This window comes from Falco punctatus, assembly GCF_963210335.1.
Source record: "Falco punctatus genome assembly, chromosome: Z".
Taxonomy (NCBI): domain Eukaryota; kingdom Metazoa; phylum Chordata; class Aves; order Falconiformes; family Falconidae; genus Falco; species Falco punctatus.
In genome coordinates, this window is record NC_137586.1 from 45,838,288 (window position 1) to 45,852,288 (window position 14,001).

Genomic DNA, 14,001 nt, shown 5'->3' on the forward strand with positions numbered 1-14,001 from the left:
GGTTAATGGAGGTGGCAACCAAAATTCCTGAAGGGTAAAAGTGCTTTTAGCTAAACATGCTGAAATCTGGCAAGCTAAAATCAGAGGTAATATTAATTAGGAAGTTTTGTCATTGTGTAGATTTCATTTCATATTTTCAGTAAAGGGCACAGGATTTGCCTTCACTGCAGGTTTACCTGGAACACAGAGAGCTTTACCCTGTATTAAATGTTTTTTTGTTGTTGTTTTTTTTTTTTTTTTTTTTTTTACGGGATAAATGAGTATCAGTGTGCAATACCAATACATCAACATGCACTGCCTCATTGTGAAGAGCTGTTTATATGAACATAATAAGGAACTTATTGGAACATTAACTGCATTGTAGAAAGTCTACTCTCTTGACAGCTGCTCAGGTTGCTTCTTTGCCCTGCCCTTCAAATCATGTTTGGTCAGAGCACCTTACTGTGTTTTTGTTGTCTATATTTGTGTTGATCAATCTGTCACACTAAGTTAAACAACACTACAGCTGGACTGTGCAATATACTTTATTTTTAGGTTTCTGGAAAAGGTTTATGTCCTACATGAGAGCTACGGAGGAAAGGCATCATTATGGAGGCATCCTAATTGTAAATTGAACCACATAATTTCCTCCATCCCCAAACTGGCAGTGTAAGGTAAGAGGGATTGGATTTCAAAAGCTGCGGCGCTCTTCCCTCTGTTCCAGTTTACTTGTCCTTGATTCATCTGGAGAGAAAACAGGCATGTTAAAAGGCAGTATAAAGCAGATACTTCCATGTACAAACAAGCATCTCTCAGCCTCATAAAGGTTTGAAAAGTCCAGCTATTTATCATGTTACATTCTTGCTCATTGCCTGGTTTCAAATATCAAAGCAATATAGTCATACTTGTCAGGCAGAGGCGTGAATTTCTTATTGTGCCTTCCTGTGAAAGGTTCAGTGTTTTAGCTCCTCCTTTGCATCATTTGTTCATAATTATTGCCATCCTACAAGGGCTAAGATTTGGCTCCTTTGATAATTTACTTGTTTTAATACATATGACAAGTGGCTTGTCGATTAGACTGTGCAGACTAACCCTGACTTTTCCTTGGTGCTGACCAAAACGGTTCACACAGGCTGGCTGGCTGTGACAGTTTCAGCTGAGGGTTTAGAACTCCAACAGATCATCTATGGAGGATTTAGCTGCAGGAGTTTTGGATGTTACTACCCCCACCTGCCCATTTCTCCTTACCAGCTGCAGGTTGCTGCATTTCCTAGCCAGGATGACAGAATGGAAATTGCGTCTGTACTTCAGTTGTCCCAGGTCAAGGACTTGCATTTCAGTGCAAACCCTTCACTCTTGGCTTAAGCTAGTTCACTAAATTGTACCTGCATGCTTAGGTGGGCTGGGAGCCTGGGAACCTGGCAGCCTAAAAACAGGGACCAACAATTAGGTACTGCAGTACTAAATCTGCCAAAATATCTTGGTGGAAGTCCTACAAAACACCAAAAATTGGAACATCTGCCTTGTGTTGCACCAATAGATCAGTTTTCAAGCCACAAAACAGCAGCTGTTTGGGAGAGGTGAAAAAATGAAATTACCATTTATTTTTCATTTTTTTAAAAAAAGGTCAGATCCAGGAATTCTGACTCTTCTCTCTCTCCTTTAGCTTTGAAATCAACAAAAATTACTTAAATTTAGCTTTTAGCTTGGCTAGGAACAAATCTGTGAAATTGTAAGTGGGGAAAATCTATAAACATAATTGCAGAAGTATTTTTTCATATGCCTATGCTGTATTTAATATTGATATTTCATACATTATGTTTAATATATTGACCATACAAATAATATTTCTGTTAATTATTGTTCAGCATTTTACTTTGTTCAAATGTATTTATATTTTTTATGACAGTATATGCCTACACAAACTTAATTTTTAACAGGAAGCATATCTTGCATTTGGTTGTATTGAAGAGCTAAGCTATGTGAATGCCTGTGCTATAGAAAGAAGGGTTGTGTTTTTCTGACAGATTTTTTTAAGTCTGCAGTTCTCATAAATACGATTTGACATGAAATTTTAGGATCTCTTTAGGAGTTCCTCAAAAAAGCAATACCACATATGCTCTTGGAGTTCTGTATTATGATATAACAAAATCTTTCCTCAGGGTATTCTTCAGTATATTACCTGTCAGCTGGGGAAAGATGCTAATTAAAGCATGAATTCAGTTACCTGAGCTTATTAGCCTATTCCTAACTAACAAGGCAAAAGTCCCCTGAGTTTTGGGAACTGAATGGTATTGTGTTAAACTCTTCTCCCCTGTGAGAATTGCTGAGCTGCATCTTTTAATGATGCTTCGTTTCTTTGGAGACAAAGAAATGTTAAATGTTGTCAGTACCCTCCTTCCCAGTTTCTCTTTTAGCTCTGTCTGAATAACTTTCTGCTTTTACTTATTCCCTTGATGCAAAGTTTATTGAGATCTCAATTCCTTGTAAATTGGATCTCAAACTATCTTTTGAATTTTATCTAGAGGAAACATAAAGCTACTGAGAATGACTGTTCCTCTTTGTCTCTCCCTTCATGCACTCTCAGTAACTCCATAGACAGTGAATTATTTTACTCATTTCTGTGGCACCTTTGCTCTGCTAGCTGACTAATTTACATCTTGTAGAGTGACTTGAAGGTTATGAACACTGGACTCTGATAAACTGCCAATGAAGAGAGTATTTTCAAAAGTCAGGACTCCTTACCAGTCCTGCTAATTTGATGAAGGAGGCACGCTTAATTGATTGAGATTCATTATGAATTTGCTGGATTTCCTCTGCTGCTAGATGTAGTCAGAACTAGTCTCAGAGTTTTGAATCCCCTGAAAGCAAGGGATTCCCAGTCAACCCTCAAAGCCTCACCAGTACTACAGCCAGAAAAGGTTAGCTAAAAGGTGACTGCTCATCCTCAGTTCACATGAATCATTGAATGAAAAAACAGGGAGGCAACATACCGTGGCAGTATGTTCACACTTATCACTGTAAAGCTGGAAGCAGGAAGCTATACTCTGCATTTATTCCATGTCCCAGGGGAGCTTCCACGGTGTCAGGGAACACCCTGCACAAACAATTCTCAAGGCTAAAGGCAGCAAAGGGATAGGTGAACCTGCTGGTTATAGCCCTAGGTATTGAAGACTGTTGAATCCAAATAATATTTTGCACATTAATTTATTACATGCACAATGAAATTGCTAGGTTTGGGTACAGCGTATTTAATGCTCACAGTAAGGTGTGGTGTTAGGCCATCTGAATGTGAAGATAAGCCACATACCTCTTCCCCACTGCAGCTCTGCTCCCACTTTCACTTACATTGTATTTCATCGTGCCCACCCAAGGGAGCTTGTCCTGGACGAGCCAGGTCTCCCTAACCCAGCAGAAGTCTCATCCAGGAAAACTGGCTAGGTTTCTGTGACACCAGAGAATTTAATGGGCAATGTGCAGAGTCCTGCCTGCATGGGGGGAAGAGCCAGTGTGGAGACATGGGCAGGGCAGCAGGGGATATGGCCTTCCTGGTAGCAGTTGAATTCTGACAGCAGCTCAGTCTTTTTGTGTAACTTTGCAAGCTCAAGAGACAGAAACTAGTGTGAACCTCTTTTTAATACAAGTATTCCTGTACAGCAATTTGTTTATGGGGCATGATGGAATCATAGAAAAAAGTATTATGAATTTCAGGAAGGTTAGACCATGAAGTTTGAATGCCTGATAGTTTTTTCTGTGCTGTATAAATTAAAAATTAATGTGACTTTAATGAAAACTCTACCATAAATTCTGAGAAATGTTAACATAGGAAAAACCTGAGAAAGCAGACTTCAAAGAACATGGTCAAAATTTCATTGGAACAGTCTTATTTAGCTAGAGAAATATACAACAACAGTTTAAAAGCTTTCTTTTCTGGATCTTCTGTTTGGCTCCAAAGCACCTGTTAGTCTGCTTAGTACTGTGCCCTAGCACTGTTGCCTTGACTTTCATTTTCATCTTCCCTTTCTCTCTAACTTATACATTCCTCCTCTTGTTGTAGCACTGTATGGCAACACCAAAGAGAATCTTTGCCTCACGCACACTGGCTGGGATTTGTCCTGTGGCTGCCCTGCTGCTGCATTTGGGACTGACATGAATGCAGCCAGTGGTTCTCAAACAGCTTCTATCACATGCCATTTCAGGGTGACAGGGAGAAGAAAGCCAGGGGCAGGTCTGTCCTCAGACCCCATTCACATATTGCTACTCATAGACCTAGTGAGCTGTTGCTGCTACTCCTGATAATTGAAAGGCAGGTTTAGGTAGCTGGAGGCTGCGGAAGAGCAGGGTGAAAAAAGATTGGCTCTTAGGCCTGCTAGCAGGATGCCAGCTGTGGATGCAGCTGCCCCAGCTAGGCAACCTTCTCATATGGCCTTCTTGCACAGATTTGTGTTCCTCTGCCACTTGGAGAAGGTGATGGAGCCACCCCTCAGTGACACAGAAACAGAGATGTAAATCTTCCTGTAGGAAAAGGCAAAATTTGGTTCCAGACTGAGGGAGAAGCTCAGCTTGACAATGCTGGCCTGGGGATTTGAATGTTCCATCTTTGACGTTGCTCCTCTGACAGACCTCTGACCCCTCCCCCCCCCAAAAAAAATCCCCAAACCAACCAACCCAAAACCCCACAAACCACCAAAAAAACCAACCCAACCCAACCCCAACCCCAAACCCAACCAGCAAGAAAATCAAAACAAAAAAGCAAAAATATTTTGCTCTGGAACCTGCTTGTTTTGTGTGTTTAGAGCTTCCTAGAACCTGTGTGCCTGAGGCTGCTGGGGGGATGTGCTGGAATAGTGTTTGACATTCCCTAGCATGGTTTTCCTCTCTGATGTATTCCTTCTATGGCTGGCATACAGCCAGGTGAAATTGTGCGGAACACCAAAGATTAAGAAATCAGGGGCAGAGCACTGTGTCTGTGTCGCCTCCAGACTGGAGGCTGAGCATTAGAAACTGACATTTTCCTAAACTTGAGATTGGAATTGCTGAAGCATTTTAGGATAGTATGTCTGCATGTGCTTTTCTTTGGAACAGAAAAAATTATTTTTAACTGTAATTCCAGTTGTCCATGTGGAAGGCCTTCATTGTTTCAGTTATAACTGATCAAATGATACTGCTAGAAAAAATATGTTTCACAAGGGTAAAATTCACATATATGTGTTTAGCTTGGTTTACTTTTTAATTGCCATGTAATTTGGAGCATCAGAAGGCATAATTGATAGCTTTTATTTCTATTTGTTTTCAATGATTAAAAATTAATTTTCTAAGACAAGTCTTCCAAGTACTATTTCTAGTTAGAAAATACATGTGTGCAAGTCAGGAATTGCTCTGCACTTAGGAGATACAGCTTGCAGATCTGGGATACATAGTAATTACATGCCAGATCGTATCAAAGCTCGGGAAGCTTGTCACATTGACTAGAATTCATGCTAGAAGGCTGTATTTCTCCCAGTTCAAATTTTGCCCTTGACAACATAAATATAGCTCCTCTGTTTGGAAATCCTGCAGCCTAGCTGTGAATTCTTGTTGCCTAATTGCCAACAGAAATACCAGACTTTCCTAAGGTACATTGAGGACTGGCAGCCAGGAGAATTTGCACTTGGATAGGAGCCTTTACAGCTGAGTGCCAGATTCCAAGTAAGAGGTTACCTGAAAAAGGAGGTGGCACTGGTGGAACTAGGCAGTGTACCTGCTCAAATTTGCTGGCTTTTGTTGAAGACAATGGCTCAAATTTAGCAGTATTTGGGCTAGTCAGTATTACCCTCTTAGAAACCAGCTTGCTGGGAGAGATGCTATCTTCAGGACTGGCTTTCTCTGATGATTCCAGCGTATGTAATAGGAGTGTCCAGGTTAAATTATAAATACAGCAGCTAATGTAGTTGAAGGTATACTTATTTTCTGCATCCTTAATCTTTGTAGTTATGTATTAACTAATTGCTGTCAAAATTCCTGCAGTAAAGCTATAAAATACACCTGTACTTACTTTAAGATCTTTTTCAGTGGTGCCTTGGAATAAAAAAAATAAATAAAAAGACCCTGTTTTGGATTTGAGATAAAGAGGATATTCTTTAGTGCATCCACCAATTAAAGCAATAAAACATCCCCTGAGAGACTAGTATTTTGTCAGAACACAGTGAAGTGTTACATATTAATTACTTCCATGTATTGCTCTTAATTATCTGTAATGGCCAAAGGTAACCAAACTGAAAATAAACAAAGCATATACAGAAACTGTCTTGACCAAACACATGCTACAGAATTTTGATATGGCTCCAAAGGGGCTTATTATGGTTTGGAAGTACTGAAATTTGCCTGTGGTTTAGACATAAAACTTTTCAAACATGGCTGCGCTCTGTTAGTTTGTTGACAGACTCATTCCACACAATTGTCAGCCCCCTAGTACATATTATAGAGGGGTCATTAGTTCTGGGAAAATGGAGTATTTGTCATCACTGCAGCAGAAGTGTGTACATATCATAAATGGAGCCTGAAGGGATTTAGTTCCAGGTTATTAAGAGTTCATTTGAGATAGTGGATAGTAACTTTTGTTTCTGATATTTTAGATTAGACTACTCTTACTGCTTGTAGGGCTTATTTTCATTGACTGTTATTATTGTTATTACAAATACATATTTATTGATTGAGGCAGTATAAACAAAGTCAGTAGACCCATGTACTGTCCAAAAGCTGCAAAGTATCAATTCATTAGTTAGTGCTTAACAATAACTAAGCTCTAACAAGAACTCTGCTGCAACAATATCCAGTAATTAATGAAATAACATTGATATGTGGAACTTTTTTACATGTAAAAATGAACAATTGTGTGTGTTTATTCACGTATTAGAATTCTATAAAAGCACTGATACAAATCTTACAGAATAAATTTCTGTAAGGGAAGCTGCAGTGGAATCAACACCACACACCCCCACACACACCCCCTGAAAAACTAAAATGAAGCTATCAGGGCAAACACAGGTACTTTTTCAAAAGGTTTGTCTGAAGTAACACTGTCACCCACTCCACTAATGTTGTGGTTTCCTTTCCTCATCAGACTCATAGCCTATACTGCAACTTCAGACTCTAACAGTGGTGATGCAATTGCTGACTTGACTATCACATTAGAGAGAGGAAACTAACATTAACTATAGCAAAATGTCTCTGAAAATATAATTTTCTGCTGATTATTTGCAAACAGACAACACAGACTGAGCTTTTTGTATCAGTATTTTGCAGATATAATTACTCTGTGTTAAATACTAAATCTAACAGAATCAAGAACTTTTCAATATTAAGACTACATTTTGAACTGTTCCTTATGGTTGAACAGTCAAAATGTACTGGCAAGTTATGGTTTTGATCAAACTGCACCAATGTTCATGTGGGATATGCAGTACAGTCATAGTGGAAACCAAACACAAAAGAGCTAATCTTTAAAGAACTGGCCAAAATAGCTAAACTAAATATTAACTTTCGGATTTGCTATGCATCTATTTTCCCCCTTTGACTTTTGTTGGATGATTATTTTTATTACCGCAGTTGTTTGAAATTATGCTGCTGCTGCTGCTGTTTGCTGTGGAAAAAATAGTGACCCTGACTGTGAACCTCTGAAGCTATACAATTGTGAGGTATGGATTGGTATCACTGAGGCTGACAACTAGCACTGAGTACCAGGTAAAGATTAGGCCAATAGCCTCTCACATTTCAATAGCCACTAGTAGGGAATTATTATTTCATTTAAGGAATGACATTTGAGACAAGTACACTTAATTATGAAGGTAGCACATAGCAACCTATTGTTAAGTTTGGCTTCCCTGGTAATATAACCCTTTTTCAGCCTATTTGCCAGACTGCCATTTTCGGGGCTGGAATTTTCCCTGCTATGTGTCCACCTTAGCTTGAAATATGTTTAAAACTCTGGCCACTAAATAACACACAGACAAAAACACACAGCTGAAATATATGGGAAATAGGAGAAATAAGTAGGTTTTTGTATTGTCAGTCCTGATTACTGAATTTTTGCATGACATTTTGTCTCAAATGAGTAATACCATGGATAATCCTGTTCTCTGTAAGAAATAAATTGTATAGTAATGCTTAATTCATGAAGGGAAGCATCCTCAGGAAGTATAAGATTTTCTAGAGCAATTCTTTGTTTCATCCTCACTTACCTACAGATGCCATTTTCAATCCACAAGTATCTTTTATGTAATTTACTATTCCTTACTCACACTGTGGTGGTGAAACCCCACTCAGGTGCTGTTTAATAGGCAAGGTAGAGAACAGCATCCCTCCGGACACAGCCAGTTTGTAATTAGGAGGAATATTTGGGCTAGAAAATTGGTAATTATACTCATATTCCTATCATTTAACTGTAGAACACCACGCATATCTCTTTTATGGTTCCAGAAGCGAGATCTGTGTTGTTTTATTGTAGCATGGGCAGACCCTGTTCCAACACATAGCAGCTTCAATAGGTCAGTTGATCAAGCTGTGTGTGCATCGTTATGCATGTTAGCACATCTGCATGGCTGTATAATGAAATTGTTATTCCCGAGTTCAGTCATTGTATCTGCTAAGGTCTTCAGATCTACATGAAGCATATTAATTTGCTTTCATCCCATTTCTATTGTTTGGTTGGGTTATACTCATCTACGTTAGCAAGTGACTCAGCACATTACCAGCAGCTCTGTAGGTCACAGTGGCTGTAGCTGAGGTCCCTGCATTAGTCTATGAATGGTTTAAGGATTTACATCACTCGGACTAATTTGGTGAGTTGGACCAAGTATCCCCAGTAAGTAGGTGTCTAGAAACTCTCTGAAGAACTACTGCTTATCCCAGAGCCTTACAGGCTAGGGTCCTTTTGTGTGCACTTGGAGCATGGCTTCTGGTCTGGTTTAATTTTCTTTGAAAGAATTCCCGTTTGCATGCCTCAGACTTGCTCTGTGATCCAAACCAGTGTGTGCTAAGTGCAGACAGTCAAGAGTTTCACTTAAAAAGGGCTCTCCTGCTCTGAATTTAAGTACTAATTCAAATGTACCAGCTGACAGGTTTGAGTTGCTGCTTATTTAAACATGTCCTACCTGTAACTGATTGTGTGAGTGCTTCTGGGTGATGTCTGAATGAAATCAGGCTGCAGCTCTATGTGATTTATATTCACCCTTTTGACTGTCTTGATTTGAGTAAGCTGGACTTCAACAGCTGGCCACAGCTCAGAGACGGTTTAAGAAAGCAATCCTTGCTGTTTCTCAAGCATTAGTCATTGGTTCCCAGATCAGACAGCACCTAAGAGTAGCCATGTGAATGAGTGTAGTATTTGCTCACATTATCTGCCATGCACATACCTTTGGAAATGCCAGCTTAAGCACATTACCTCATAGACGTGATCCGTGCCTATTGTGTCATATATCACATGCTTAAAGTCCTATGACCAAAAACATTAGTCTCTGACCTATCTTGTACAAATTTAGTTGTTCTTTACTGGCTTAGGAGAGTGCTGGACTGGTTTATATGCTGAAGTAAGAAAGACATGGTAATAGCTTGCTAGTGCAGGCTCAGAGTGGTACTAGTTATGCAGGCTAACTGATATTTTATTCCAGTTCTTTTTCTATTAGGCAAATTAATAAACTCCAAGGAAAAAAATATTTAGGTAATAAGTTTTTCTTCTCAAATAGCTAGTCCAATTTTCTTAATATAGCTACTGTAATCTATATTTTCACTTGAATTTATTTTTTGGGTTTTTTTCCCCATTGGAAAGGGGGAGAAACTAAGGGACAAAATAAAAATGCTGTATGGAGTTGGAGACATCTGCTCTCCCAACAGCTTATGCTCACTGGATATCCTGTTTTATCAATGGGAGCTGTATATATTAGTGCAGGGGTCCTCAAACTTTTTAACCAGGGGGCCGGCGCGCGGATGCAGTGGCAGGCAGCCATCTGCGGCTGCTTGGTTTCCCCCCCAACCCCCGGCGGGGGGGGGGCGGGGGGGTCTGTAAATACCGGGGGCTGGATTGAGACCCTGGGGGGCTGTATCTGGCCCGTGGGCCGTAGTTTGAGGACCCCTGTATTAGTGATACAGATGTATTTTAATGTAACAGTTCAGCTTGTACTGGCTTGTTTGTTTGCTTTTTTTGATGAAAGTAAGGTTTGACATTTTCAGGCATGTCTGAAATGCCGAAATTCAGGCTAAAATTTCACCAGTCCTATAACAAAACCAAAAGGACAAAATGCTATCTGTCACCTTACTGTCTGTCTTCAGCTTTGCAATAGACAAGCAGCATATCTGGCTTCTGGACCTTATTATTCCTAGTACTTGATTCCTTTCTGAGTCTGGTTTTATGTGCAGTAGCAGTGAAAAATGGATGAAAATGCACGCTGGGGAACAGAAAGCATCTGGTGTTCAATATAATGGAGGTGCCAGGATACTGGTGTCCTGTAAAATATGTGTTAGAATAGCTAAGCATGACTAATGCATATGCACTTGAGCAACTCACAGAGAGCTGGTTTTCACTAAGAGTGAGAGTATCTTAGTCAGAAGACTTGTGATATACATGCTCTGCACCGCAGTGGGTGTATCAGAAACCCATTTGTGACTGAAATGGATTCCATGTACTTGCAGAGATAAACAATGCTCACAGTACTTCTCTGGCGTGTAGTCAATATGATGCTGCCTGCTTATAGCAGAAGTGATTTCACACATCCCTGGGCCTCCTTAGAGCTCCTGAAAAAGCTTGGAGACCTAAGGTGGTTTTTGTGTACTCTCTGGGAAGTGCTGTAAATTGCTGCATGTGAATTGCATCTACTTACGTGGTCTTTTTCCTGTGTCTTACATAGCTTCATAAACAGTCAGATATACTGTCATAAAAATGTTCCTAGTAATTTAAAACATTGACATTAAATGTAAGAGAACAAGAAATGCTTATTGGGACAGCTTTTTCTTGTCACACTGGCATACAGTAGGGGTAACCTTCACTGATGTGTGTGGCATTACACCACCATAAAACAGTGGTTAAATTAGCAAATCTAGTAGATCATGTTTTCAGAAGTGGGGAACCTGGCGTTTCTCCATTTCAATAGGCCCTGTCTATGCCCTTTAGCTACTGCTACAGAACAGTGAAATATGTTTTTTATGTAAGTGGAAGCAGGTTCAAGTCCTGCTTGATCTTCTTCACCAGAGATAGCTTGGGTGGCAGCAAAAGAACTTTTTAGAGAATAGTGGGAAATAAATGAACACAGAAGAAAGAGACCAGTCTGTAAAGGCAAAAGCAGCTACAACTTTATTATTTTTCCGCATTGCTTTTCTAATAGAAAAAAAAAACACGAAGAAACAATTTCTTTTTGGCTTGGATTATATGAAAAGAGACTGATTCTACATTCCATTCAGTGTTCAATAACCAAATAACATTTTATAAGTTTTTAATTGTTTTAATCTTTCCTGAATTATCAACTTTTTTTTTGGCCTATGATTTTTTCTATAGGAGACTGCCACTGTGTAAAAGTAGGAACATTCTGTAAAACAGTGTGTTTTAATGAAATGTCTTAAAAAGATAAAAAAAGCATTTCTGTGAGGTCTGTAAATGGTTTAATTTTTGTTTTGTTGTGAAATGTATTAAATTTATTCCTATCTCCTTTTTCAGTGTATAGAAAGATGCAAGGTAAAATTCCATATGTCTCAATATTGTTAGAGAAAAACAGTTGTTTAGACTTATGACTCTTGCATATCAAAGAAATTAATTTAAGACATAAAAAGTAAATGTTTTCATCCAAAATATATGATATTTAGATACACAGACATATAGGTAAATGGAACACACTGTTATTACCCCGTGTTTAGTTATTCCTCACTCTTTTTCACCTGACCTAGAAGAAGATGAAATGCAGCAAGCGTTTGGATTAGTGCACACCAGGTATGGCAAGTGATACCTTGCAAAGCATTCCTGTGCTGTTGAGATGAAGTGATTTGCTGCCTCCTATTTCAAACTCTTTCATACTCACTTGCTCTGACATTTCTCAGACTGGTTCATAATAACTTCAGTAGTCTTCTTACCTACCCCATGAAAGTCAAAATCCTTTCCTCTGTTCATTTAATGATTAAGATCTGCAAGTTTTCTTACATGTTGATCAGAAAAGTTCATTGTTATTGCCTGATTCCATTAAAGAATATATTTCTCCTTCTGCCCAACTGATCAGACTAATCCTTAACTCCCTTTGCTGTGGCTCATCAAGACAGGCAGAACAGCTTATATCTGCATTAAGCCAGACTCTATAAGCTCTCTAAATGGAAATGTGCAATTTTGCATGCAGCTGTCTAAATGTATTATTCCTATTAAACAAGTGATCCTCTTCCCTAGAAATATGTTGTTGTCACTTGGAAATGCAGAGTTACATAAGAAAGTCCTGCTGCATCGCAGTAATAATATATCATGAAGAATAAAGGTGTCTGCTTCTTATCTGTCCCTTTACATTTTTTTTCAAGATTGTGTTCTGTGGCCTTATTTTTGCACTGAATTTCAGTAGGACTTTATTAGTAACTCCAGTAAGTAGTCTGCAAAAGGGCCAGATTCTGTCCTTTTGCTTGTTCAGCAGTGTACCTGCTGGTTTATAGGTGCGTGCAGAAGGTCAGAGTCATGCTCAATGCTTTCTGTTTTTTCACAGTAATTTTAAGCAACAGTTTTATCTGGCAAGGGAACAGCCTCAACAGCCATCATCATCATCTGTTCTTTCTGTGTTTTCCTGTGAGCCTGGACCTGCCTTGTTTGTCCTTCCAGCCGCAAAGTCCATTCATGACGAAGTCTGCAAAGAGAGAACAAGTGCTTAGCAAGTACTGAGCCAAATCCTTCAAATGTATCCAGGGCTTTTCAGCAGGGTTGAAGCTTTCCTCTCTTTCATCACCGTAGCATTTGTCCCATATTTATTTACCATCTACACATCTCTCTAGCTTACTAGATTGGGAATGCAGGGAAGAAAGGGATAGTGCTGATGCTATCAGTGGTTGACATTGCCGGATTCCTAATGAGTCAAACAACTGCTGAAATACTGTCAGTGCGAAGAGCTCTGGTTTTTCCTCTGGGGTATTCTCAAAGCCACACAGAAATACTGTCTATGTGGTAAGGTCATTCAATGTATAAATTGAAAAATACAGTTACACCCCCTGACCCCCCAAGCTCCCTGTAAAATGCTGTGGAGAAGAGCAAGCAGAACGTTAAATATGTCCATTTGGGTTTACTCCGATGAATAAGAAAAAAAAAGTAACCATTTTGTAACCAAAATTTCTGCAGGCCTTGTATGTGTTTAATGAAAGGAATTGATGTCACATGCAAGAGGAGCCACATAGCTTCAAGACATAAGTATAGTGCAGGCAAAAGAGAAAATCACTAGGGACCACTTCAAGTTATTGTTGGCCGAGTCACTTTCCACAAGAAATGGTGTTATGAAACACCTGACCCAGTAATACTATAGGTTTAGGTATCATATGGTAATGCCAAATGCATCATGGAATATATGGGTTTTTATATTACATTTGGTGTGTTAAAAAGAAGAGCAGCCAATGATTTAATCTGAGAAAAAGTCAGCAGTAGCTGTTTCACATGAATGCTTGTGGTAGTTTGGCTTCAGAGTTTGTTTTCAGATTGTGTTTTAAACTTTTCTTGTCTACGTTGTCTTGGCTTTACCATTCTCTTGTGCCCATAGTTAAGCCTGAAAACATTGGTGCAGGTATTTACCAAAAATTTGCCATTGAAGGCATCAGTGTTCCTTATCAACTAATGTCTTAGGTGTCAGAAAGAGCACTTTCCTATACTTAGAGCCATCTAATTCTCCCAGGTGCCACTTACATGAGGTAGTGGACCTACAGATTTTGTAATGACAGTGTCTATTATCTCCTGAAAGTATCTTTTTTTTTTTTTTTTTTTTTTTTTTTTTTTAAATTAGAGAACACTTTGCAAGCAATTTGGGCTTTGGTAAAGTGACCTTGAAG

The 14,001-nt window shown here is 39.1% G+C and overlaps 1 protein-coding gene across 2 annotated transcripts in view; it reads right to left on the reverse strand.

The window, feature by feature from the left end:
• Positions 1–225: 225 nt before the first annotated feature.
• Positions 226–14,001, reverse strand: part of LOC308057082 (uncharacterized protein) — a 36,692-nt gene continuing 22,916 nt past the window's right edge. For both annotated transcript variants that reach the window (XM_080373266.1, XM_080373265.1), the window contains one exon: positions 226–12,818. In XM_080373266.1, coding sequence (XP_080229392.1) covers positions 12,686–12,818 — 133 coding nt within the window. In that variant the 3' untranslated portion in view covers positions 226–12,685. The remainder of the gene's footprint in view (positions 12,819–14,001) is intronic.